We start from the raw sequence: 24,271 nt of genomic DNA, 5'->3' as shown, positions 1-24,271 counted from the left end.
AACAAGAACTGCGCGAGACATACACAGAACGGATTCCCACAGTTAAAAATTCCTTTCTCGTTGAACCCTTTCGCTCTTAAATGCTAACATTATTATCTTCTCTCTTTTTTCTATTTTTTAAAATTTTTGTTAGTTGCGTTGAGCTTAGTAGGAGTTCGTCGTTACACGGAGAGACGTGCGTTGCCATTTTATTTCTTTTTTTGTTTTGAAGAAATATAATTATTAACAAAAAAAAACTCGGGCACCTTTTGAAACAAACATCCGTTGGTACAATGAGACGGTTTGCACCACACCACATGCTGGTTACACGGAGTTTATGGCACTCTGCTGTCTTTTTTCGAGGACGGAGAGAAATGTTAAAACCCCTGGCGATGTCATCAGAAACTCCCGCATGTGCTGTTGAGGAAGTTGCAACACATCCTCAAGTTTCAATTAATGAAAGTATTTGCAACTCACTTGACAACCTGCTCGGTGAAACCGCTTCCCAGCGTGCTGCGGTTACGAGGGTCGGATCTCTACCATCATACTACAAACCGATGAACCTTCGTGGTGTATTGTATGAAGGCGATGTGGCACAACAACTTGCGAATGCAGCGGAGTTACGAGGTTTCCGATCGCCTGTTTGGGCTACAAATGCATCATATATACGAGGGGGTTACACGGTGCTGGAATGTGAGGTTGGGGTTGAAGTGAGCACCTCGATGTTTAACGTGGTTCTTTACAACCTGCAGCAAACGAACTCTCCGGAGGCTGATTCATGCGTTGCGCTTGCGTCGGTGAAGGCCATGCCACTCTGCGCAACGGGGCGACCCTTCTCTCGAAGACTGCGGCTGGTGCTTATGAGTCACCCCTTCTATACACGATTCAAGTCACAATATTGGGTAACTGAAGAGGAAGCTGCAGCACTTGGAACAATGGTGATGACAAGTGAGCGGGGGCGTTGTGTTCCCGTGCCCTGTCCTCCTACAGTGACTGAAATGTCTTCCTCCACAAGCCGTGATCCTCGTGTTGAGGACAGCGATACTCCTCCAGGGGAATCTGCTGTTCCTTTGATGTTGTATAATGCGGAGCAATTGGAGAACCCCAATGCAGCAAGCAGTGAGACTTGTCCTCGAGTTGAATGCGTAAATGCCAATGGGAGGCGTTATAGCACTCTCTTGACTATTCACATGCGGCGGTATTGCCAACTGCACCAGTTGTGCACAGATCCCTTTGCAACATTTGTCACATGTGCCCGTCTCCGCTCTCTTGGAGGTGATATTGTACCTGGTGCCAGTGTTCCTCTTACTTTGGTTGTGAGAGATGAATTATTGACACTTTATCATGTGGATCAAACAACGATATCTAACACGTTATTTCAGCATGCCTTGTCTGGCCAGCGGAAGTGTATGGACCGGGTTTCTGTGATTCAAGTTTAGAGTTTGCACTTGGGTGTGTTATTTTTTTTTGCCACCGTTACATGATCATTTCTTGCGGCAAACGTTTTCGGATATGTCCTCCTTTTTTTTTTGTCCCTTAATTTGGAATGGTTAGGACGGAAACAGCATATGGTTATAATTTATCACAGGTAATGTGTTTGTAACTTTGATGTCGCAGGCTGTCACAATATGATACACAATTTCTTGTATTCGTATTTGTATGTGTTTTCGTGTTTCTTTCTTTCTTTGTTTGTGTGTTAAGGTGGTAAGTTGCCATGCAGCATTTGTGCGGCTCAACAATTTTAGTTTCATATTTACTTTCTTTCGACTGGGTGTTGTTACCTATTGATTATAGTTGTTTTTTAATTTTTTGCTTTTTGTTGATTGCAATACTACTTTACATACTTTTTTTTTTTAATTATCTGCATCTTCTTATTTTTGTGCTATTTTTTTTTGTTCCGCGCTTTTATGTTTATTCTGAGTGATGTATTTTTTTCTGTTACTTCTTTTTCACTGTTTATTTTCTGTAGCCTGTGCGGGTTGTGCTCCTTCACTGAAGTGGGCCTTACGTATGCACATTCTTATGGACATTTGCACTTGGGTTTGGCTATGAAGGCGGCTTGCTCTTACCTTATATTTTGATGAATCTGAGAGCATTTTTTTACTCTTGGAGGGACTATCATTTTATTTCTTTGTGATTAGTGTGTGACGACCATTTTTTTTTGTCTATTATGTATTTTATCAGTGTGCCCATCTTCTTTTTCTTTTTACATGTGGTAGTGTTGCTATCGCGATAGGATGCACGTTAATGTCGGACATATTGTCTTTCCCGTGCCGATACTATCGCAGGAAGCACAGACTGTTTCTGTGAAGCGTGTGAAACGTGAGGGCGCGCAGGGCGTTGCTGCTGACGATGCTCGTTTTGTTCGGGAATCAGTTGTTGCAGCAGTCCGCGTAGCGTTGCGGGAAGCTGTTGACGGTACTTCGGTGGACGATGTATTCATTGACGTACATGTGCATGAGGGTGGTAAGGGTGTCTCATTTTCATTTGTTAAGGGATTCCTATCTCTGTCACTTTCCACTCCCGCCGGTACGGAAGTTTGTATTCCTGCCGGACTGACTTTTGACGAAATTCAGAACGCTACAGGGTTTCCAAGTTTCACGCAGGTGAGACTTCACTTCTCTGATGAAGTAGGTGGCATGGAGTTGCCGGTGTACTGGGAAAAGAGAGTAGTGTGTGCGGCGACACCAACTGCACTAGTAGCTGTTGAAGGACGGATAAAGACTCCTGGTACGAATATACAATACGCTGCAGATAAAGACATAGTGTTATTGGATAGCCGCGTCCTCGTTGTCGGCGCTGGAGGCATCGGGTGCGAACTGCTCAAAGTTCTCGTGCTTTACGGGTTTAGCGACATCGACGTGTTCGACTTAGACACTGTTGACGCAACAAACCTCAACCGGCAATTCCTTTTTAATAGGGATGACGTTGGTCAGTCCAAGAGTGCCACTGCACGTCAGGCCATCATGAACTGGTTCACCCCTGCAAACCCACGGCGACCTCCCAACATTCGCGCTCACCATGCCAACATCAAGGATGAAGCCTATGGTAAAGCGTTCTTTGCTCAATTCGCGGTTGTGCTGAATGCCCTTGACAACGTTAGTGCTCGTCAGTGTGTCAATCGCATGTGCAAGCAAGCAGGCGTGCCGCTCGTTGAGAGTGGGACGATGGGATACAATGGTCAGGTTCAACCCATTGTATATGGTCGCTATGAATGCTATGATTGTCATCCAAAGGCTTCAGGAAAACAAACACTAGCCGTCTGTACAGTTCACGCTCGACCCACAACTATGGTTCATTGCGTTCACTACGCAAAGGAGCTGTACGAGCGTCTCTTCGGCGATGGACAACAAGATGCCGGGGATGAACTAACCTTCGTCGATGATCTCCTAAACCAGGAAAAAGAGCGGCAGGGGATCAACACAGAAAATGGTAAACTAAATTTGCACAACTTAGCGGTTTCGCTAGGGTGTTGTTTGTTTGTTTCGAAGATTGAGGAACTCCTTTCCATTAAGTCTGCTTGGCCAACGCAACCACCGTCCCCCCTTGAACCCACAGCTATTCACGGAGCAGCGGAACAACTTAAAGCGGCGTGTGATAATCCCCAGGGCGTAGTCCCGCGAGTGACTCGGGATTGTTTAATGTCGTTGAATGAAACAGCTTTACTTTTTGTCGATGCTTTTGTTCGCTGTGCTTCGCGTGGCCAACGAGTTGCCTTTCGTAAGGAAGATGATGATGCGGTTGATTTTGTGGCGGGTGTGTCGAATTTACGTGCTCTAATATTCCATATATCACCTCAGCAGTCGGTCGAGGAAATCCGTAGCATTGCCGGGGCAATTGTGCCCGCTATCGCAACGACAAATGCTGTTATAGCTGCTGGTGTTGTGCAGCAGGCTGTGCGTGTACTGTTCGTGTCTCGTGGGGGAAATCAACCGCCTGAACCGAAGATGATTTACGTTAGAAAAGTACCTCAAGTGCGCCGCCGTCGCCTTTCAGCCAATCCTTCCGCCGTTTTAGGGGGAAATGGCAAACTGGGGTTGGTACGGTGGGTTTCAGACATGTACCTTGTTCACAGTGCGCCCCCTAATCCGGCCAGTGATAAGTGTCTCGTGTGCCGCGATCGTCACCCAACTGTCGACGTGTATTTGAATGCTAAGCAGGTAACGTTCGAATTGTTTGTTCATCGCGTACTTCAGCAACACTTGAATATGCACGAGCCGACAATTTTTCATGGTGCAAGCATTTTGTACGAGAAAGGGGACTATGAAGCCCTAAATTCTACTCCTTTGCTATCACAAATGAAGGATGATCACAGGCCGTTAGATCTTCTTGTTGACGATCTCGACCACGACGTAGAGTGGCGAGTGGTAGTTCATCATTGCGAAGAACTCAAAGAGCAGGTACCACAGTCGGGTGTAGTGGTGGAAGGCCTTGAGGAGGCCTTAAAGTTCGAGAGTTCGCTTCTCGCGATGCCAATTAGTACTGCCGATCCCGCAGCTATCGATGCTGGGGATGCTGTCGGTGAGGCCAATGTGCCGGCGGGTGGCTGTACCCTTTCCAAAGCCGCTGTTCCTGTGCTTATCGACTCCGGGGACGAAGATAGTGACGAGGTTGTAGAAATTGATTAGATCGCGGAAGGAGGGACTGGTGGGGTACGGCAGTTTGCAAAGCAGATTAAAATATGTGAAGCAGCGAAAATATCGATCAAACGGGGGCTGATGATCATGCATACGCATGTTTACTAATAAAGGACCGCTTCACGTCATAGGCATATCAGGTTGGTGGTTCGTTTGCAGCTTTGTATTATAGGGCGAAACAGTGTTCTGCTTATTTGCGTGCCCTACCTTATGACCAATCCCATGTAGTTGCGTCGTTCTCTAAGCGGTGCCTCACTTAACCTTATTAGTTTTGTGCGGGGAGAGTGACATCATCTGATGGAGAAACGGTCCAAGAGAGACCCCAGCTGGCGCAGGACGACGAACGAAGGCACAATGGTTTGTCCATGAGCAGGGGCTGCGGAAAGGAACTCCCTAACGTATTTGTGGTGCTAACAGGCCGGTCCCCCTATTTCTGTCGCTGTCCTTTGTATGGCGATGAGGGCTACCAACAGAGGTGCCCCATGGCACTTGTTGGACATCTACTAAACCTAATTATTAAAATGTGTCAAGCCGTGTGAGGGGATCCGCACGCGCCTATTTCCCTCTTGCTTTGACGGTGTTACCATTGGTTCATGAATCCGCTAAACTCAACGGTTATTTATTTCTCTTTCTTTTTGTGCCTCTTTGTTTATACTTGCATATTTAATGATACGATGACCTCGTCTGAGCGAGTCATACAATCGTAGCGGAGAATTCCTCACTACACTCTTCTTACAAGCTTGGGTCCGGCAGCCGCCACACACTGATTGAAAGTCATCACAAAAAGAAGGTGGAACTTCTCACCCTAAGCCACGTAACTTTGAAATAAATGGCTTGGCGCACAATTCGTCGTTTTACTCGTCGGTCCCCTCGCCGTTGTGTTTCCTTAACCGTGGGAAGCGCTGCCGTGGCAACATCACTGCTAATGGTTCCCCCATTGGAATATGTTCCAGCTCCGCTGCTGCCTTCCCGCGTGCTGTTGGATGGCGTCGGCCGCGTGTTTCGCTGTGCATATGTTAGCGGGTGCATCTTCGTTGACTACGCGTGGAGTCTTCATGGCGTGGAGGATCAAGAGAGGTGGAATGAGGTTCACCTTCGCAGCGCCTCCCGTTTAGTGAAACTTGCTGAGACAAACGGTGGCCTTTATGTGAAGGTAGGGCAGGTTTTCGCTAATCTGAACCATGTCCTACCCCCGCAGTACTGCTCGGTGATGGCGGTGTTGCAAGACAACGTGGCCAAGCGGCCCTTTACGGAGGTGATGGCGGTGTTGGAGCACGATCTCGACAGGCCTGTTGACGAAATATTCGAAGTGATTGATCCCAAACCACTTGCCGCCGCTTCCCTTGCGCAAGTGCACCGAGGGAAACTCAGGAAGGAGGGTATCGATGTTGCGGTAAAGGTTCAGTACATAGACATCGCGCAGCGCTTTAAAGGTGATATGCGCACGATCCAACTCATGCTGAATATTGCTGGGTTCTTCTTTCGTGGTTATGATCTCTCAGGAATTGTTTCCAAGCTTAACAAAACCGTTGGGAACGAGTTAGATTTTGCACTAGAAGCGGACAACTGCGAGCGGGGCGCACGGGATCTAAAAGCCGGTGGATTCGGGGACCGTGTTGTTACCCCCGAGGTGCTGCGATTATATTCCACCCGTCGAGTTCTGACGACGCGCCTGATCAAAGACGCTGCGAGGATAACAGATATAAGTAGGCTAATGGAGTTGGGTATTGAACCCAAGATGGTTGCATCATGGCTCTATGACGCACTCTCGTATCAGCTATTTGTTTCGGGCTTCGTACATGGTGATCCGCACGCGGGGAATATTTTAGTGCATCGTCTACCGAACGGGAAACCGCAGGTAGTTCTATTAGATTTCGGCCTCTGTACGGAGTTAACGGATGAAATGCGGAGGGATTTGGCTACTATTTGGACCTCCTCCGTGACACATGACACCGCGACACTGAAAAGGATATCCGAAAAGTTTGGTATTGAGGACTACGCATTACTTGCCTCTTGTTTCTTACAGCACCCGTATGAATTGTTTACCGCGGAGGGGCGCGTGATGACAAAAATGACGAAGGGACTTATGCAAGATCAAATGCGAAACCAGATGGACAAGATCAACGAAATAGTTTATGAACTTCCCAAAGAGTACTCGTTAGTCTTGCGGAACATCATGGCAGCAAAGGCGATAAACAAGGTACTGAATGATCCTGTAAACAGGCCTTTGCGGATGCTTCGTTACTCGGCAAGAATTTGCAATGAGGATAGATCTCAATGGTACGTGTTACTGCTAATGCTTCGCGCATGGTGGTCAGAACTAATCTCTTCCATTCAACTTGCATATGCAAGGTGGCGCTATCCGGAACTACTAACTGCACTTGATGACTCCCTGCAGCTGCAACTTAGCGGTTAGGGGACAGGTGGTGTGATGAATGAAGACGATGAGTACCATTTATGAATTGAAGGAGCGAGGGAAAGTCGGTGTTTGAAGTAGAAGAAGCGGTAAAGGTCTTGCGGGTGCCCTACCGTATTCCCATCCAAGAGCTATCACTAACTTCCGATGGTATTAACATTTTAGGTGACAGTAATTGATGTACCTCTGCTTTTCTAACCAGGGAGAATCACTTATGTGCGAACCGCTTTGGACCTTTCAGTTTGTTGTTGTTCATCGGATGTCTGTGGGTGTGAGAGTGGTATTTAAAAAAATTTGTGGGTTGTGCCGAAAGTTACCGTTTTTCGAATTCTTTCCCTCCTCCCACTGTTGACCCCATATCAAGTGCCACAGTCATCATTAGTGAGATAGTTATCGTCCCACAACTCGACGTTTTTTTTTCCCCCTGGTACTTAGTGAGGTTCGTGTTCTTCGTCAGCTTTTTTTTTTTCCAGGACGTATGTAGTGAAGATCTTGGGGTGCGCACACGACCAAATACTTACACCATACACATTATTGTTTCGATTACTTGAACCTTCTCAAATCATGAAGCGAAACGAACCCCTTAGTTTATTATTAATAATGATAATCCTTTGTTCAGTGCGGCTTTTTTGTGTTATTTATTTTAACGCTTTGCACCCGCGTCTTATTTGCTCTTGTTCAGGAAAGTGCGAAACTCCTCGTTTATCCGTGATAATAACAGTGACTATTATAAACATCATTTCCCGATATCTTGTGTTTTCGAAAGGTGCAGAAGCCATACATATATATATATATATATTGGTGCAACAAATATCGCTTAAAAGGAGGAGTGCCTTAATGCGTCGCACGGTGGTGCAACGAGTAGCCCCTTGGGTGCCGCCGCCACGTCATGATATTAAAGTAACGATGCCACCACCTCCTGGCGGTGAGGTTGGGGGCCGTTTTGGCGTCTCACAGGGTTATAGTGATCGCCTCGCTCGCACACCGTACTGGAAGCGCATGGCACTCTCCACTTATAAGCTGCGCATGATGGAGAATGCTACACGTTACCCAATGAGCGAGCACCGCCCAGGTGAATACGACATTAGGTATCTACCCACACCGTATCCGTGTACAATTCGCAACCGACCGCTACTGGAGGTGGGTGAGCCGCGGCAGATTCCGAGTATACGGATTCCTGTTATATTTTTAGTGAATCTCTTTGATGAGGCGAAGGGGTGTTGGTTTGGGCGACGGTACGAGACGGTTTATGTGGAACGGCAGTTTATGCGTGAGGAACTAATGCCACAGCGATACGCCATTTACGCCACACCGGAAGCATATAAGTTGCTTGGTCTACCCGTAGTGAATCACCATACGCATGAGGAAATACCCAAGACACCTCGTGAGTATGAAAAGTTGCTGGAGCGCCAGAGGTATGATGAGGAGCGATGGAAATATACGATCGAGTATCTATTCCGCAAGTACGAAGACGGACCACCAGAGCTTTTGGATCGCCCAGAAGACGGATGGGATGGCTCAGAGGAAATAGCCCTGTCGTCCGTGGCGGGCGCTGGACGTGATGGAGTGGTGTCGCAGCGTAAGGGCCCGGTTAAACAGCGCAAGGCTAGAAAAATCAAGCTCTTCTAATGTGATCCATAAAGGAAACGAGGGTAAGCGATTTTGACCGGTAAACCACACATATCTAATCACTCTACCCTTATTGCTTTCCTTGTCGACATTGAACGGGTGTTGTTGTCGTAACCGCTTTGTGGCATCGAGGGGTACTTAGTGCTTGCGGTAGGCGTTTCCTCTGTCTTTCTTTACTCTTCGCTGACGGCAGACGTGTGTTCGTGTATATGTTCGTTTGGAGGCCTTAGGAAGCGCGCTGAAGCGTAGCCTATCCCCATGCTTTCTGTTTCATTCCTTTCTCCACACAGGATACGGTTGACATTTTCCTCATTTCCTCCCTTTGGTAAACTTTAGAAAAGCAATTAGCGGTGTGAATAAGCTTACACGTATTCATTTTTTTTTTACATTTCTTCGTTTAAGTGAGCCACTGCGTTTTTGTGAGCTCATAATTTAAACATTTGATTGTGTGTGGCGTGAGGAGTCGTCATGCTACCCGAGAACCTTCCGACCGACCCCGCGGCGATGACACCTGCGGCGGTGGCGGCTGCGTTGCGTGTAGATACGAAGGTTGGACTGAGTTCCAACGAGGTGGAGGAACGTCGCCAAGCGTTTGGAATAAACGAACTGCCAAGTGAACCACCAACACCATTTTGGAAGCTAGTGCTGGCCCAGTTTGAAGATACGCTCGTCCGTATTCTTCTGTTGGCCGCGACAGTAAGTTTTGCCATGGCCGTTGTGGAGAATAACGCCGCAGACTTTGTAGAGCCGTTCATCATTTTACTCATTCTCATTCTCAATGCTACCGTTGGGGTTTGGCAGGAGAACCGTGCGGAGGGGGCTATTGAAGCGCTCAAATCATTTGTGCCTAAAACCGCCGTTGTTCTTCGTGATGGAGACATCAAAACCGTTAATGCGGAGGAGTTGGTTCCAGGCGATCTCGTTGAGGTTGCTGTTGGCAATCGAGTCCCTGCAGATATGCGTGTTGTGGAGTTACATAGCACGACACTCCGCGCTGATCAATCTATTCTTAATGGTGAGTCCGTGGAGGCGATGAAACAAATCGAAGCAGTGAAAGGACGACAGGAGCGGTTTCCAGCTTGTATGGTTTACAGCGGTACTGCTATCGTTTACGGCAAAGCGCTATGTGTAGTCGTTCGCACTGGTGCCTCGACAGAGATCGGAACGATTGAGCGCGACGTGCGTGAGCAGGAGGAAGTAAAGACACCACTCCAGGTTAAACTGGATGAGTTTGGTGTGCTCTTGTCGAAGGTCATTGGGTATATTTGTCTTGTTGTGTTCGCCGTTAACCTGGTGCGCTGGTACGCAACCCATAAACCCACAAAGAATGAGACGTTTTTCACGCGGTACATTCAGCCTAGTGTGCACTGCCTCAAAGTTGCCGTTGCACTTGCGGTTGCGGCTATTCCCGAGGGTCTTCCCGCGGTTGTGACAACTTGCTTGGCACTGGGGACTCGACGGATGGCGCAGCACAATGCCTTGGTACGGGATCTTCCAAGCGTAGAGACACTGGGTCGCTGCACTGTCATTTGCTCGGATAAAACGGGAACACTTACAACGAACATGATGTCTGTTTTGCATGCCTTTACTCTTAAGGGGGACGGAAGCATCAAGGAATATGAGTTGAAAGACTCCAGGTTTAACATTGTGTCAAACTCTGTGACATGCGAAGGAAGGCAAGTGAGTTCACCGCTGGAGCAAGATGGTGCCCTCACCAAGCTTGCGAACATCGCTGTGCTTTGCAACGATGCATCCCTGCACCACAACGCAGCCACAGGTCAGGTTGAGAAGATTGGCGAAGCGACTGAGGCAGCCCTTTTGGTAATGAGTGAGAAATTCGCAAATATAAAAGGTGACTCTGCGGTAAACGCCTTCCGTACACTTTGCGAGGGGAAATGGAAAAAGAATGCCACATTGGAGTTCACGCGCAAGCGTAAGTCGATGAGTGTGCACGTCACAAGCACAGTAACGGGATCACCGGCCTCAAGCACAAACAATCTTTTTGTGAAGGGAGCACCGGAAGAGGTCTTGCGTCGTTCCACACACGTCATGCAGGACAATGGTGCCGTTGTACAACTCAATGCCACACACCGGAAGCGCATTATAGAACAATTGGACAAAATATCAGGTGGTGCCAACGCTCTTCGTTGCATTGGATTTGCCTTTAAACCGACAAAGGCAGTTCAGCAGCTGCGCCTGAACGATCCTGCAACTTTCGAGGATGTCGAATCTGACCTTACATTTGTTGGTGCATGCGGTATGCTTGACCCGCCACGTGAGGAAGTGCGCGATGCTATCGTGAAGTGCCGCACCGCGGGCATCCGTGTTGTCGTCATCACTGGAGACCGCAAGGAGACGGCGGAAGCGATTTGCTGCAAACTGGGACTATTGTCTTCTACAGCGGACACCACTGGGCTGAGTTATACGGGACAAGAGCTCGATGCAATGACACCGGCGCAGAAACGTGAAGCAGTATTGACAGCCGTACTTTTCAGTCGCACGGATCCATCCCACAAGATGCAGCTTGTGCAACTACTGAAGGATGAGCGACTCATTTGCGCTATGACAGGTGATGGTGTAAATGACGCTCCGGCACTCAAAAAGGCAGATATTGGTATTGCCATGGGAAGTGGAACCGAGGTGGCGAAATCAGCGAGTAAAATGGTCCTTGCGGACGACAACTTTGCCACCGTTGTCAAAGCGGTGCAAGAAGGACGAGCCATCTACAACAACACAAAACAGTTCATCCGGTACCTTATCAGCAGTAACATTGGTGAGGTTGTGTGCATCCTTGTAACAGGCCTCTTCGGTTTACCTGAGGCGCTCTCACCAGTGCAACTCCTGTGGGTAAATCTTGTTACAGATGGTCTTCCCGCAACTGCCCTTGGCTTCAATGCTCCAGACCGCGACATCATGGAGCAGAGGCCGCGCCGCATGGAAGAGCCGATTGTGAACGGCTGGTTGTTTATGCGCTACATGGTTATTGGTGTATACGTTGGACTGGCTACAGTCGGTGGGTTCCTTTGGTGGTTCCTGCGACATGGCTTCAGCTGGCATGACTTAACCACGTACACGGCATGCAGTGACATGACGAACGGCACTTGCTTGCTTCTTGCTAACCCGCAGACGGCGAGAGCCATCGCCCTCTCCATTCTCGTCGTGGTTGAGATGTTGAACGCACTGAATGCACTGAGCGAAAATGCCTCGCTCATCGTGTCCCGACCAAGCAGCAATGTGTGGCTTCTTTTCGCTATTTTTTCATCTCTTTCTCTGCACCTAATCATAATGTACGTGCCGTTCTTTGCCAAGCTGTTCAACATTGTGCCACTCGGAGTAGATCCGCATGTTGTGCAACAGGCACAGCCGTGGAGTATTCTCACCCCAACAAACTTTGATGACTGGAAGGCGGTGATTGTGTTTAGCGTACCAGTCATCTTTCTTGATGAATTGCTGAAGTTTATTACGCGGCGTATGGAGAAGGCCCAGGAAAAGAAGAAGGACTAGGGTTAGTTTCTTATTTAGGGCAATGCCGGCACCTAAATGTTAACCCGAGGGAGTCCGCTCCCTCTCCCTGGTCTTTTAACTGTTACTTCTTCTGTGACTTTGGTTATATATATATATATATATATATATATTTGTTACGGACGGTTGTGCACGTTTTCTCGCTACATCGATTAATCCGTGTCACCTTGCTGTCTTTGTGATTATGGTGTGCGAAAACCCGTGGTTAATTTTTTGTCTTTGTTGCCTTCGAATCATCCTTTTATTTCCCAATCGGAGGGGTTTGCGTTACCCTGTTCTTCCCTCCTTCCCACCATCTCCCCTAACCGTCACTGCCCCACCGTTCAACTTCCTTTTTAGATTTATTAATGCGTTCCGCATCACTGATGTAATGTTCGGTGTTGTGTTGTATTCCTTCCCTTCTACTTGCCGCTAGTTGTTGTTGTTCTTATTTTCTCCACTCGTTTTTGTTTTACCCCTTCTCTTTATTGTGAAGAGAGGGAGAAGGGCAGTAGCGAGTTTTGGAAGTGGAGGGCACGAGCACGTTGTATTCGTCATCAATCGAAAATAGGAAAAGGAGAGAGTAATAGAAATGATAAATAAAAGCAAATGTCATGAAAGTAGAATATGGCGGGGAACAGAGTGGAATATCGAAGGAGGGGGGATCGAAGCAGGAGGGGTGTGGGAGAGGGAAACCGAAAGTAAAAGGGACTTAATTATTAAGAAAGGAAATAATTTTAAGGACGGTAAGGGACTTTTTTTTTTAGAGGCGAGGAGTGTGGTGTTTGCGTGAGGAAAAGGGTTGTGAAGGGTAACGCTGCGGCGTGCGGGTTGCTTTACCACCTGGTGACGCAACTGATTTTTGAAACTCATGGTTGAAAATAAAAATAGAGGGGGTAATTTCTACGAAAAAAAAGAAGGGGAAATAGCCCCAAGGGATCCAACAATCAAGAGAGTGATGAGGCAGTAGCAGTTGAATATTGAAGGGATAAGGAGATATGATCTATTAGCAACAGAAGAAAGGAGGACAAGAATACAACAGAGGTATTTGGTTTTTGAAAGTATGTGAAGCATCCACTGAGATTCGCCTACCTTCTTCGTTCGTTTGTTCCCCTATGTGTCGGCTTGTGCGCGTGTCCCCGTGTTGTCGTTAGTGTGTTTTCCTCTTCGTCACTTAAAATGTTATTTAATGTGATCATATTGCAAAGGTTTTGAGCTCACGTATTCACCTCTTCTTCTATCGCCGCTGTTGGCACCGTCAGAGGTTCTCTAACGTTTTCCTCTCTTTATGTATGGCCGTTTTAGCGCATGTGGTGAACCGATGTTCTACTTTCTTTTCCGCTTTTCCCTTTTTTGGTTGTTACTGCTCTAGCTTCGCGGGTGGAAATCATTCAAACAGACACGCACATACTTTACAGTCATTAGTAACTGAATAGATTTGACATATATCATTTGAGAAAGCACTGGATATAGGTGCTAGTAGTAGTAAGTGGTAGAAATCGGGATATACGGAAGGAAACAAGACCTGTAAAAAAAAAATAAATAAAGCACTACTCTCAGGTTTAAACTTGAATTAAGCGCGCCGAATATTTTTTACTTGTCATTGTTAATCTTGTTGGCGTTGTGTCAAACAAGTGACGACGAGGTGATTTATTGTTGCATAGCGAGGTATTTGTTCTGTGACAAGGGGGGGGGGACGTTCACAAAGAAGCATATCAGAATACTGTCACGCTGCACTGAATTTGAAAAGTCTCAATACAATGGTAAATAGCGCGCTCTGTAAAACTCTCCTTGAGCCGCTGCGTACAAACCCCTTGCTGGGTGTATGTGTTGCAACTGGTTGTGTCAATGCATTCATTTACATGTGGTACACCCGTTCCACATCCGCTACGCTGCGTGCATCACGGGAGAAGTGCCAAGCGGTATCGGAAAATGCCTTCGCGAAGAGCCGCGCGCTAATGAAGGAACTGGAGGAGGACTGGGCACGTGATATCAAAGCACGCGATGCCTCCGTTCGTAGGTTGGAGTTGCAAAATGTGGAGCAAACACGCAGCATTGCCCGATTAGACGCCGCCATGAAGTTTTGCCTCACACCGGGCTCAACCGTATCACAATAATCGTGCATGTGGAAGCAACATTCAATGGCAGCGGTTCTGTTTGTACGTGTGAGGGAGGGAGGGGAACTTTAAGAATCGCATTTGGGAACTCTTTCCAGTATGCTGGTTGTTACTCAACATTCTGCCGTACGCTTCTCGTATATATATTTTTTGTTGAGGTTTACTTATGTATTTCGCCGATCAGTGTTTCATGTTTTTTTTGTCATTGTTGACATGGTTGGTGTTTTTAACTTTTTTTTCTGTTTTCGAGACGGCAACAACTCCTTCCGATAATGGTAAATTCTTACTTTCTTGAAGAAGTGTTCTTTCTGTTTCATTTTAAAAGAAAATATATGTTACTTGCATATTTCCTCTCCCCTCATCTTGCTTTTTTATGTCTGTATTCACGTATATTTTACATAACAGATGATGGTGCGGAGAGACAGGGATGTTTGGGACCCTCCGGAGGACCGACAAAACGTGCCGCCTCCTCCCTCTGCGTTTCAGCTGCACTTTCAAAACCGTGCAGTAATCATCGGGAAGGACGGTAGCAACGCGCAGTTGATCACAGCGGGACCAGTCAAGTCACTGAAAGTGCCTCCCGTTGCGAAGAATGGTCCGCTGGCTGCGGGTATAATAGATCAAAAGCACAAAGCACCCGAATATATGGGTGGCAAACCAACTATAGTGGGAGGTATTCGTGCACCAGACGAAGTGGCAAAAAGACCTACAAGAGGACAGCTGCACCGTCCGTGCCCTGTTGTTGCTCGACAAGGTGCTGTGCTTTGTAAGGACAGAACGGTACAACGACCGCTGAATGATTCAGCGGATACCGTAAGTAGCGGTGCACTCGTTGGCGCGACTGCCGTGCAGCCGTCGACATGCCCGAGTGTCGAAGACAACATTATGTATGAACCGATGGCCCTGCCACCCCGGCCGCAGCTGCTTTCTCTCTCGAATATTCCGTCTTGTGGAGGAAACGGCACCGCTGATCCGTTGAGCTCTTTCATTGCTGATCGTACCAGCTCTAATATTAACCCATCGCCCTCTCGTGGCCCTGCCCGCCCGATAGCTGATTCCTTGGGAGTTGCACAAAGACCCGACCTGGCGCCACACCCTTTGACTCAAGTTCGGCCGCGCATTGTAAATGGTTACTCCACATCCCTTATGCCTAAACCGTCGAAGGTGGCGGAGGTTTCACTAACTCCTGGGGACTCTCCCAATCGGTGTGGTGGCATCAGCGGCCAAGTTGAGAATCGCCAAGGCGGTTGTGGCGCTTCTCCCCAAAGCAGTGAAGACGGTAAACAAGCGAACGCGTTGCGCGGCGATGCGATTGTACCTCCTATGTACCAACCAATGGGAAAGCTTCTTCAAGACATGTCAGAGAATGCTTCATATAAGCACAGGAAGCCCTTTTCGAGCCCTGCAAGGTCTACAAGTGCTTCAAACCCAGGAGGCGAAGATAAGATGAGAGTAGGTGATACCCCGATACTTCCAAAGCCGCAGCGTGCAAAAGAGATATCTGGTAATGATCAGCACCGAAGACCGGCATCGCACCCTAGGCGACTACAGCCACTGAAACAGACACCGCTGAATAACAGCGCGTACGCGGTGAACAGTTTTACCACCACCACCAACACTGATGAAAGGGGGGATACTACTGGTGATGGAGCAGAAGAGACTGAGAAGAAAAGAACCATAACGTACAAACCGCATGGTCTGAAGGAGTACAAGGCATTGATGGAGGAGGTAGCAAATCGCAAGCTTGGCAGCCTTGGGTTTGTGGACACTGAGGAGCGGCAAGAGGCGAGAAGGCGAATGCAACGGCAACGTGAGTATGGAGTCCAAGCTGAACAGCACATAATAGAAGATATCCGTGAAAAGCAACAACGGGCGCAGCTACAGAAGCAGAAAAGTAACAATGAAGAGGATGGCGCTCAGTCGGCCGCCGCGACGGAGGCAACGGCTGTGATTCGACAGCCGCCCCCACCCGAGCGTGTTCAGGCACAGCAGCGAAGGGCCCGCGCACTGGAATATGCTCGCAATTTACCCCGTATAGTGCCGGCCACTTCCAAGAAACCTGCCGGCAGTAGCGATTCGTCTCCCTCGGAAGCTCGCCGGCGGGAGTATTCCTCACCTCGGGACGAAGCCGCACGTCAGCGGCGTCAACGGATATTAGAGTTGGAAGCGCGGCACATGATGGACCGTGAACGCATCACCGTGGTGAAGCGACAGCTCGGCTTCCAGTAACATTCTTTTTTAAATGCGCAGTTTTGTATTGGTCATTACACGTAGCCAATGCCGTTGGTGTGTGATGTGGGAGGCCAACAATAGCAGAACACAGCGAGGGAAACAAGAGACGGAAGGCAGATTGGACCATTTTTTTTTTTTACTGTATTATTCATACACAGGGCACTCACTTTGCTCCGTTTCGCTGTGCACAAGTGATGTCTACGAGTGTCACCGATACCAAGGGCATGTGCGTTGCGTAGACGTTTTATATTTTAATATATTTGCATACAAAACGTTTTCGTTGTTTTGTATCTGGCTGACACAGGTTGAAGAATCGAAGGAAGCATTACTTGATTTCCTTTTAGGAGGTTGAAATAGACTGTAGTGGTTTACTTCACAGTGGGGAGGGGGTATCGGGAAAATGTGCATTATTTTTGTTCATATATTGTTATGTTGTTACGCATGTTGTGGTGGCATATGGTATTCATATACGTGTACGTTGACAATCGGAATGTGTCTATATATTGAGCATTCGAGCTTTCCCCCACACTTTGTTGCGCCGATTAGTTGCGCTTGTCATGCAGTTATATTAGAGAGAAAGGGAAGAAGAAATGGATAAAAAGAAGAGAAAGGGAGAGCTAAGTAAATAAAAATTGTTTACTACACCTGATTAGTTAGTGATCTGCGTTTTATGCACATAGCTACGAACACTTCCAACATTTACGTTGCTGGATTTACCATTAACCCGTATCTACAATGTAATCTCTTTCATTTTTCATCTTGGCATATAACTTCACCTTTTCACATAGCTTCCCTCGTTCCTTCCTTGCATAGGTTACCCTCTTTTTTTTTTTTGCAGCATATTCCTTTTCTCTGGGTTGAGTTACTGCTTCTGCATTAATAAATAAATAAATAAATTTGAACACACCACAGTAACAGGGAATCAAGTCATGGACACTACAGGGAATTCTCCAGGCTTAAAACCTGGGGAATGTGAGTCCATTTTGGATATTACGCGCACCGCAATCGCCAACGGTCATGTGGACCTTGTGCAGCGCCAGTTCAACAAACTTGTGGACCGTGTGATAGACCTTTCAACGAGAATTATTGAGGCAACCAGTAGTGCAATGGAAGACAGAGAAGTGACGTTTGTACGGCATGTTGACCCGCTGATTTGTCCGTCCGGTATGTTAGCGAGGGCCTCAAGCACTACTCATCCGCGCGAAGGTAGTAGCAGCCGAGGAAGTAGCGTAAGAAGTTCCGTGGGGCATTTGGGCAAACCACGAGGGAGCCTCGTGTCCAATGGTGCCTTTGGGCGGCGGGAGTGGAGTTTGCCCCTTTCGGACAATGGTAGCGGTAATGGCAATAAAAACTCTGTACTGAAACGGAGACTGAGTACTGTCTCTAAAGACGGCTCTGTTGGGAGTAGCCAACGACGAATGTCCATAGGTGCTGACCTTAGGCGGAGATCTAGCGTTTCGCATTTGGCGAGGAGGGAAACGTACAGCACTGACGAGTTTGGCATCAGCCATAACACTTGCCCAGGGAGGCTACAAAGTAGTGCAACCGGTATCGGCGTGTGCAGCGAGGAGAGGCATGATGGTCCACCTCCTGTTACTGAAGAGGAGTTAACGGATGAGGAAGTTAAGGCAACGCTAGCGGTATTGGAAGAAGGGCATCCTTCCCTTCAAACGTACTACGAGCTGTTGCATGTGCACTCATGTAAAGATGCACTTCATTGTGTAACGGAGGCTCATACGAAGGGAGCACTTATCATAAGTTCACAGGCAAAACCAGAAAACGTACGTGACGTGCAAGAAGAACCGCAGGAGCATTCGTTGTCTAACTTCTCCGTGTGTTTCGTTAGCGCGTTGTTCAGCCATTATTCGGATCGCTGTGGTAAATCACAGGGCGCCTCGTTTGATAACCATCGGGAAACAACTGTAAAGCTGGAGAGTGCGGAAGAGAACTCACTGGGCGGCTCAAAAGGGGGTTCAACGGAAGAAGCGGGAAATATTTTTATATGCACAAATGCGTTCTTTCAAAAGCAACCAAGCCCGGGAAAGCAAACAGCACGACCTTTAACTCATTTGGTGCGGGAAGTGACAACCACACCGAAGGAGTCGCTTAATTCGTCTGAGAGTTCGGTTGATGGAAAAGGAAACCCCAGTGAGAAAAATGGTGGCCCCACCAACTTCGTACCTGTAGAGTGGCATCCTGCTCGCTCCGCTGAGCTTGCGTTGCGCAATGATTCTATCGTTATGCCAAGGACAAATGAGCGTCGCGACGTAATCAAGGTTAGTAATGAATGCGGTAGTGAATGGTGTACTAATGGAGACTCGACACCTGGTGGTAACGCCTTTGTTGTGAATTGTACCGCTTCCACATATGCACTCTTCACTGGACTTCCACTTCTATCTTCTTCGGGGATTTCCGGTAGTGGTGCCGATGCGAACTGCTGTATTGCTGCTACCGAAACTGCAGTACCTATGGCGGCAGTTGAATCTTCCCTCGAGGGGGGTGACAGCAGCGCCAGCACTACTCATACCGGAAAAAGTGGTGTTTTGGGTTGTGAAACTGCGCGCGAACTTAGTGGGAGTCGCCTGACTATAGAACTGCGCATCACGAAGTCGCCATCATTACAAAGGTAACTTAAGCCTGGGGATAGCACGGAATTGTTCCGATGCTTCATATAATATATATATATATATAGTATATGTGTGTGAGCACTGGCGTTTTTTTTTTGTTCTCTCGCTTTTTGTACGTTCCTTTTTATTAATGTTGTGTGTCTATCTATTCTATTTTGCGTTGTTTTTTCTGTTTTTTTTTTTAACTTGTACCTCCCGTTTGTCCTATAATACTTTTTTTTTGTCAAATGTTTATGTGTAATAGTTCTTGTTTTCCTGCTTCCTGTTTTTAATTATAACAAGCGAATATATATATATATATATATATATTAGCAATGTGATGTATCACTCACGCACCGTCCCTTCTCTCTCTATCTAATGTTCCCACTACTCTCTTCACACGTGAGAGTTTTGCAAACAAAATTATGAGAAGATGGTACTCATATTCCTTGTGATTCGTGGTGTTTTCCGTTGTGTTTGTTGCTTGATTGCCATGTCGTTTTGTCTTTTTCGCTATGTGTATGCATGTTTACCTGCACAGGCTCGTCTACTCACTGTTTATTGCATACAATTATTTTCCCTTTCTATTTTTTCTCTTTCCACGTAACATGTAAATATATATCTTTTCCTTAGCAGTGTACAGGCGCTACAAGTGGTTCAAATGGCAACATGGCGACGCCCCATTACGTTGATATATGGAAATGTCCTGCACCGGTCAGTAGCTGCCCGCACGGCAGCGGTTTCTGACTTGTCAACACTTCTACCCGTCGTTCTGTGCGGCTCAAAGCGAGGCGTAAAACTATCGAATCCAATAGGTAAGCAAGGTAGCCAACATTACGGTACAGAACCAAAACTGGAGGCAGGAAAGGATGTACAAATTAAGCATACCGAAATGTATGATGGCTACACCGATGACTTCGGTGTCTTCAAGGAAGGCCCGCCCATGACGCTTCGACTGGAATACGTGCGGTCCCCAGACCATGGTTTTTCGCAGCAACTTTTGCAGAAGGATATTTGGTCTCCATTTCAGGTGAATGCAAATATGATGATATATACACCCCTGTATTACGATTGGCAAGGGTTTTCCAGCCGCGATTACTGGGGGCACCGCTCGGGAACGAACCCAGGAAGTAAAGTGGTGATGGGACATTACCGCCGTGTGGAGGAACGCTCTTGGGGGTATAGAATTATGGTGAATCACAAACCACAAAAACGTGTCCCCAAATGGCTTGCGTGCATTGTGCACCTGCCAAGGAAAAAGAAGTTTGTTGGTTTCTTCCTTTACGCTAATGGTGCGTACGTTGCTGAGCTTCTTACGTACAAGCAGCTTCCACGAATATGTTACAACAAACGATCTAGCAGCGGTTTACCGACGATAGGGCAAACTGTATCGCTTAGTGAAGTGACTTATGGCAAGGAACTGCACTCGGTTGAGATGTACCCCGGCCACGGAGGTGTCATTTGCCGTGCAAGTGGCGCCGCGGCGGTTGTGCTGCGTGGCGCGGAACCCAATCTTGTTCCATTACTCCTTCCCTCCAAGGAGGTGCGTCTCTTTGATAATGAGTGTCATGCGGTGTTCGGTCGTCGGGCAGGTGTGATGTATCGCTACCAGCGAAACTTCGGTAAGAGGAACGTGGAGGAGTATATGCCCCACCGACCGAAAGTACACTCCAAAACAAAAAGGGTTTCCAGTCACCCTGCTGGTGGAGGTAATGGTGGTTCTTCAAACTTGTTGGTGCCGTTAGACTGGCGGATCCACCCGCGCAATTGCGTCAAGACGAAATATTGGCTGTCAGGTTACATTCTACGAGGTAGACAGTACAATAAAGGTCAGACGGTGGCGGACATTAAATCAAAGACATACAGTTGGGCTAATCGGGATCCTGTTTACAGGTAAAGGTTGAGTTATTTGCGGTCGTGGCGTTGTCGGAAAAACAAGCTGACGTAATATGACCGGTAATAATGAAAAGAGGTAAATTTATTCACGACGTGAATTATTTCTTCGTGCCTCTTGTCGCGCCTTCCTTTGTTTTTAACGGAGGAGGGGGGGAGGCTTCATATGCTTCAGTGTGGTACATCTGATCCCTATTTCTTTACCTTTCATTCTGTTGTTTTTGTTGTTTTACAAACTACTACCCGCGATAGGTTTCTCCCCACTGTACCGCCTTTTTCGTAGGCATGTTCGCCACCGAGGCTGCGATCAGGTAATTTGTGGCTCCCCACGCTTCCCAGTATCGCGCATCATTGCCTTTTTTTTTTGAAACATATCCCTCTTACTATTTACAACCCTTTCTTCAATTTGTTTCCACTTTTTCTCTTTACACGTTGTGTGTTTTCTCGCTTAAGGAAATAAAAGAAACCAGGGACCATCAGGGTTGTCACATCTAAGGACTTACTATTGCTGTTGTTATTATTGTTTGTTTGTTATCGTTTACTGTGTGGTTAAAGGTTACTGTTATCATTATCATTATTATTTGTTTTAGTTTTTTACTTGAACACTTACGACTAAAAAATACAGCAAGAGGAAAAGTCAAAAAAAAACGTTTCTTTTTTCTACGCGCACCGTGTAGTTGCTGTTGTCATTGTTATTACTATTATTATTACGGACTTATTGACAGCTTGCGTATTAGCAGCTGGGTAGTGGAAGAAAACATTTAAAAAAAAAAATTATTGCTGTCACTATATATCAAGAGTTGGCTTTGCGACACACTGGAGAAAAAAGAGGTTTCGTTCAAACCGAGGAGAGTATAGATCATTTGTGAGCGAGGTTTTGGCATAGGGAAAATAAGAGGAACTGGAAAGCAACTGGTGTGTGCAGGCACTTTATCTTATCATATGAGGTCTGTCATGATGCGTTGCGCAACGGGCCATCACATGGCACCACTGGGCCTTGCGTGCATGCAGTACGCAACTTTGCCTAACCTTAAGAAGCCAAATGGAGCAGCAGCGGAATTGCCACCGCTTCAGTTCAACTGGAAAGACGGATGTGCACCGGTGCTCAGCCCACGTCAGTTGGAGCTGCACTACACGAAGCATCACAAGGCGTATGTTGACAAGTTGAATGCACTGGCGGGAGCCACATACGATGGAAAAACTATGGAGGATATTATCGTTGCTTTAGCTAATGATTCTGAGAAGAAGGTCTTGTTCAACCAAGCGGCACAGCACTTCAACCACTCCTTTTATTGGTTGTGCATTACACCCAATGGGAAGCCAATGCCCAAATCCCTGGAGTCTGCCCTCACTGCTCAGTTTGGTTCAGTTGACGGTTTTAAGGACACGTTCATGCAAGCGGGAGCAAACAACTTTGGCTCTGGCTGGACGTGGTTGTGTGTGGACCCGAAAAATAAGGGTAAACCTCTTGTAATTGATAATACCAGCAATGCCGGGTGCCCAATCACAAAAGGACTCCGACCCGTCTTCACAGTGGATGTGTGGGAACATGCATATTACAAGGACTTTGAAAACCGGCGCGTGGATTACCTCAAGGAAATTTGGACTATTGTTGATTGGGAGTTTGTTTCAAGGACGTATGAACAGGCTATGAAGTAACTTCAGTGCCTCTGCAAAAGGTCAGCTTATCCATTAATTTTTTTTTTCGGTGCGCGCCTTTAACTTTTTAAACTTTACTGTTTTTTGATGCTTCTCACGGTTTTGACTCAACTGTCTCCCTTACTTTTATAGTTTAGTGAAGATATTTCTGGAAGGAGGTTGTGCTTTCCGTTCATGGATGTGCGATGCAGCTGTTAATTAAGTTATACGCAACCGAACGTAGCTTGATGTCTCCCACTTTTTTTCTTACTGTTGGATCGGATGCTTAGGTCCCTTCACAACTTTGTATTTTCCTCCATGACTCTTATTTATTTTTATTTATTTTCCTTTACTCGTACATTTTCGGCACCTTCTATAATGATTCTATCGTCCTCTGGTTCCTATTTGCTTCTTCAGTTCAAAATACCATAAACTTGTTCACATTGTAGTGGAAGATTTAGTAACCGGAGGAGGAGGAGGGGAAGAAATGGTGGAGTTTAGAATGGGGAGGGAAAATGTGTAAATAATGGCGAATGGAGAAAATAATATGAGGGGTGGATAGGGTTGCAACTGCGAGTTGATGAAAGGGTGGTGTATATTTTAATGAGGGCGCAAATAGGGATGTGAAACGGCGGCACAAGGGAAGGGGGGAAGGAAAAAAAAAAGCAAAAGTAGATCAATTACCAGCTGTGAAATCTATATGGAAAGATGCCACCTCACGGCGGTGGCGTTGGTGGGGAAAGAAGAAAATAAAAATAGAAAATGTAGCGTACGATCTTACATGGACAGCTGTGCAAATCTTCTTTCTTCACGATTCTCTTCTCCCCATTTCTACACGATGTTGTCGCTACTGCCTTCATTTTTATTCATGTAACTTCTAAGTTACGTTTTTCCAAGTCACCTTTCGGTTCTTTTCTTCCCTTGCACACTTTCACATCTTCAAATACCTTCGCGCATTCTTTACCCACGGGGACTACGGACCTAATATATATATATATATATATACAGGAAGGCGTGCCAAAAATCACTTAGGGATTTTTTTTTCCTCCAGACGTAGGTATCTTTTTTGCCGGTCAAACAGAGCGCACAGGGGGAGTAGCCGTGCAATAAGTTACAAGGAAAGTGTTAATTACTTTCGTTTCTTATCCACTTCAATCACTTGTGGCTGGAAGTAGTCATGCAGAGCCAAATGATGCTCATGCAGGCTATGGAGCGCTACGGGATGCTTGATCTCGCAAATAGTGCGCTTGAGCAATGCTGGGACATATGTTATGACCGTAACCTCACCCGACACGAATTAGTTGAAGGGGTTCTACCGGACGCTAAACTACAAAAGATGGAGGCTTGCCAGCGGAAGTGCATCGCACGGCACTTTGAGGTTATGCGTTTGATGAACGCTTCGAGGGAGCAACGGGAAAAAGAGATGCTGCAAGGGCTGCCCCCGGGATCCCTCGGTATGGAGTAGCACCTCCCCCCTCCTCCCTCCTTCAAGAAACATTGGTGTCGCGTGAGGAAAAGTTTCTTTATTTTGGTTTAAGGGGAGGACAAGAGTATCGGCTTCCCAACCACCTCGCTTGGAAACTGATATAGCAGATGTTGGTTACCAAGGGCGCGGTCGGGGGT

The 24,271-nt window shown here is 47.0% G+C and overlaps 9 protein-coding genes and 2 pseudogenes across 9 annotated transcripts, besides 9 other annotated features; all 11 read left to right on the top strand.

Moving 5' to 3' along the window:
* Positions 1 to 8,890: part of a sequence feature (sequence corresponds to BAC RPCI93-6E7) that runs on past the window's edge.
* On the top strand, positions 273 to 1,418 carry Tb927.5.3440 (hypothetical protein, conserved; the record flags this gene model as incomplete). The annotated part of the gene is made up of 1 exon (XM_839921.1): positions 273 to 1,418. One exon carries the CDS (start codon positions 273 to 275, stop codon positions 1,416 to 1,418), a length of 1,146 nt encoding a protein of 381 aa, XP_845014.1.
* Positions 1,620 to 1,677: a sequence feature (A-rich).
* Positions 2,217 to 4,607, top strand: Tb927.5.3430 (ubiquitin-activating enzyme E1, putative; the record flags this gene model as incomplete). Its single annotated transcript, XM_839920.1, has 1 exon — positions 2,217 to 4,607. The coding sequence occupies one exon, from the start codon at positions 2,217 to 2,219 to the stop codon at positions 4,605 to 4,607; it is 2,391 nt and encodes a 796-aa protein (XP_845013.1).
* Positions 5,446 to 7,032, top strand: Tb927.5.3420 (hypothetical protein, conserved; the record flags this gene model as incomplete). The annotated part of the gene is made up of 1 exon (XM_839919.1): positions 5,446 to 7,032. The coding sequence occupies one exon, from the start codon at positions 5,446 to 5,448 to the stop codon at positions 7,030 to 7,032; it is 1,587 nt and encodes a 528-aa protein (XP_845012.1).
* Tb927.5.3410 (hypothetical protein, conserved) lies at positions 7,870 to 8,661 on the top strand (the record flags this gene model as incomplete). Its single annotated transcript, XM_839918.1, has 1 exon — positions 7,870 to 8,661. The coding sequence occupies one exon, from the start codon at positions 7,870 to 7,872 to the stop codon at positions 8,659 to 8,661; it is 792 nt and encodes a 263-aa protein (XP_845011.1).
* Positions 8,891 to 24,271: part of a sequence feature (sequence corresponds to BAC RPCI93-27M3) that runs on past the window's edge.
* Tb927.5.3400 (calcium-translocating P-type ATPase) lies at positions 9,130 to 12,165 on the top strand (the record flags this gene model as incomplete). The annotated part of the gene is made up of 1 exon (XM_839917.1): positions 9,130 to 12,165. One exon carries the CDS (start codon positions 9,130 to 9,132, stop codon positions 12,163 to 12,165), a length of 3,036 nt encoding a protein of 1,011 aa, XP_845010.1.
* Positions 12,270 to 12,296: a microsatellite.
* Tb927.5.3390 lies at positions 13,923 to 14,279 on the top strand (annotated as a pseudogene).
* Tb927.5.3380 lies at positions 14,925 to 16,508 on the top strand (annotated as a pseudogene).
* Positions 17,387 to 17,410: a sequence feature (AT_rich).
* On the top strand, positions 17,441 to 19,141 carry Tb927.5.3370 (hypothetical protein; the record flags this gene model as incomplete). The annotated part of the gene is made up of 1 exon (XM_839916.1): positions 17,441 to 19,141. One exon carries the CDS (start codon positions 17,441 to 17,443, stop codon positions 19,139 to 19,141), a length of 1,701 nt encoding a protein of 566 aa, XP_845009.1.
* Positions 19,181 to 19,202: a sequence feature (AT_rich).
* Positions 19,424 to 19,447: a microsatellite.
* Positions 19,779 to 21,014, top strand: Tb927.5.3360 (50S ribosomal protein L2, putative; the record flags this gene model as incomplete). The annotated part of the gene is made up of 1 exon (XM_839915.1): positions 19,779 to 21,014. The coding sequence occupies one exon, from the start codon at positions 19,779 to 19,781 to the stop codon at positions 21,012 to 21,014; it is 1,236 nt and encodes a 411-aa protein (XP_845008.1).
* Tb927.5.3350 (iron superoxide dismutase, putative) lies at positions 21,953 to 22,669 on the top strand (the record flags this gene model as incomplete). Its single annotated transcript, XM_839914.1, has 1 exon — positions 21,953 to 22,669. The coding sequence occupies one exon, from the start codon at positions 21,953 to 21,955 to the stop codon at positions 22,667 to 22,669; it is 717 nt and encodes a 238-aa protein (XP_845007.1).
* Positions 22,974 to 22,994: a sequence feature (AT_rich).
* Positions 23,633 to 23,653: a microsatellite.
* Positions 23,826 to 24,113, top strand: Tb927.5.3340 (hypothetical protein, conserved; the record flags this gene model as incomplete). The annotated part of the gene is made up of 1 exon (XM_839913.1): positions 23,826 to 24,113. One exon carries the CDS (start codon positions 23,826 to 23,828, stop codon positions 24,111 to 24,113), a length of 288 nt encoding a protein of 95 aa, XP_845006.1.

The sequence above is a fragment of the Trypanosoma brucei genome, chromosome 5, assembly GCF_000002445.2.
Source record: "Trypanosoma brucei brucei TREU927 chromosome 5, complete sequence".
Taxonomy (NCBI): Eukaryota; Euglenozoa; class Kinetoplastea; order Trypanosomatida; family Trypanosomatidae; genus Trypanosoma; species Trypanosoma brucei.
Note: the sequence above shows the minus strand (reverse complement) of the source record. Positions and strands in the feature narration are given on the sequence as shown.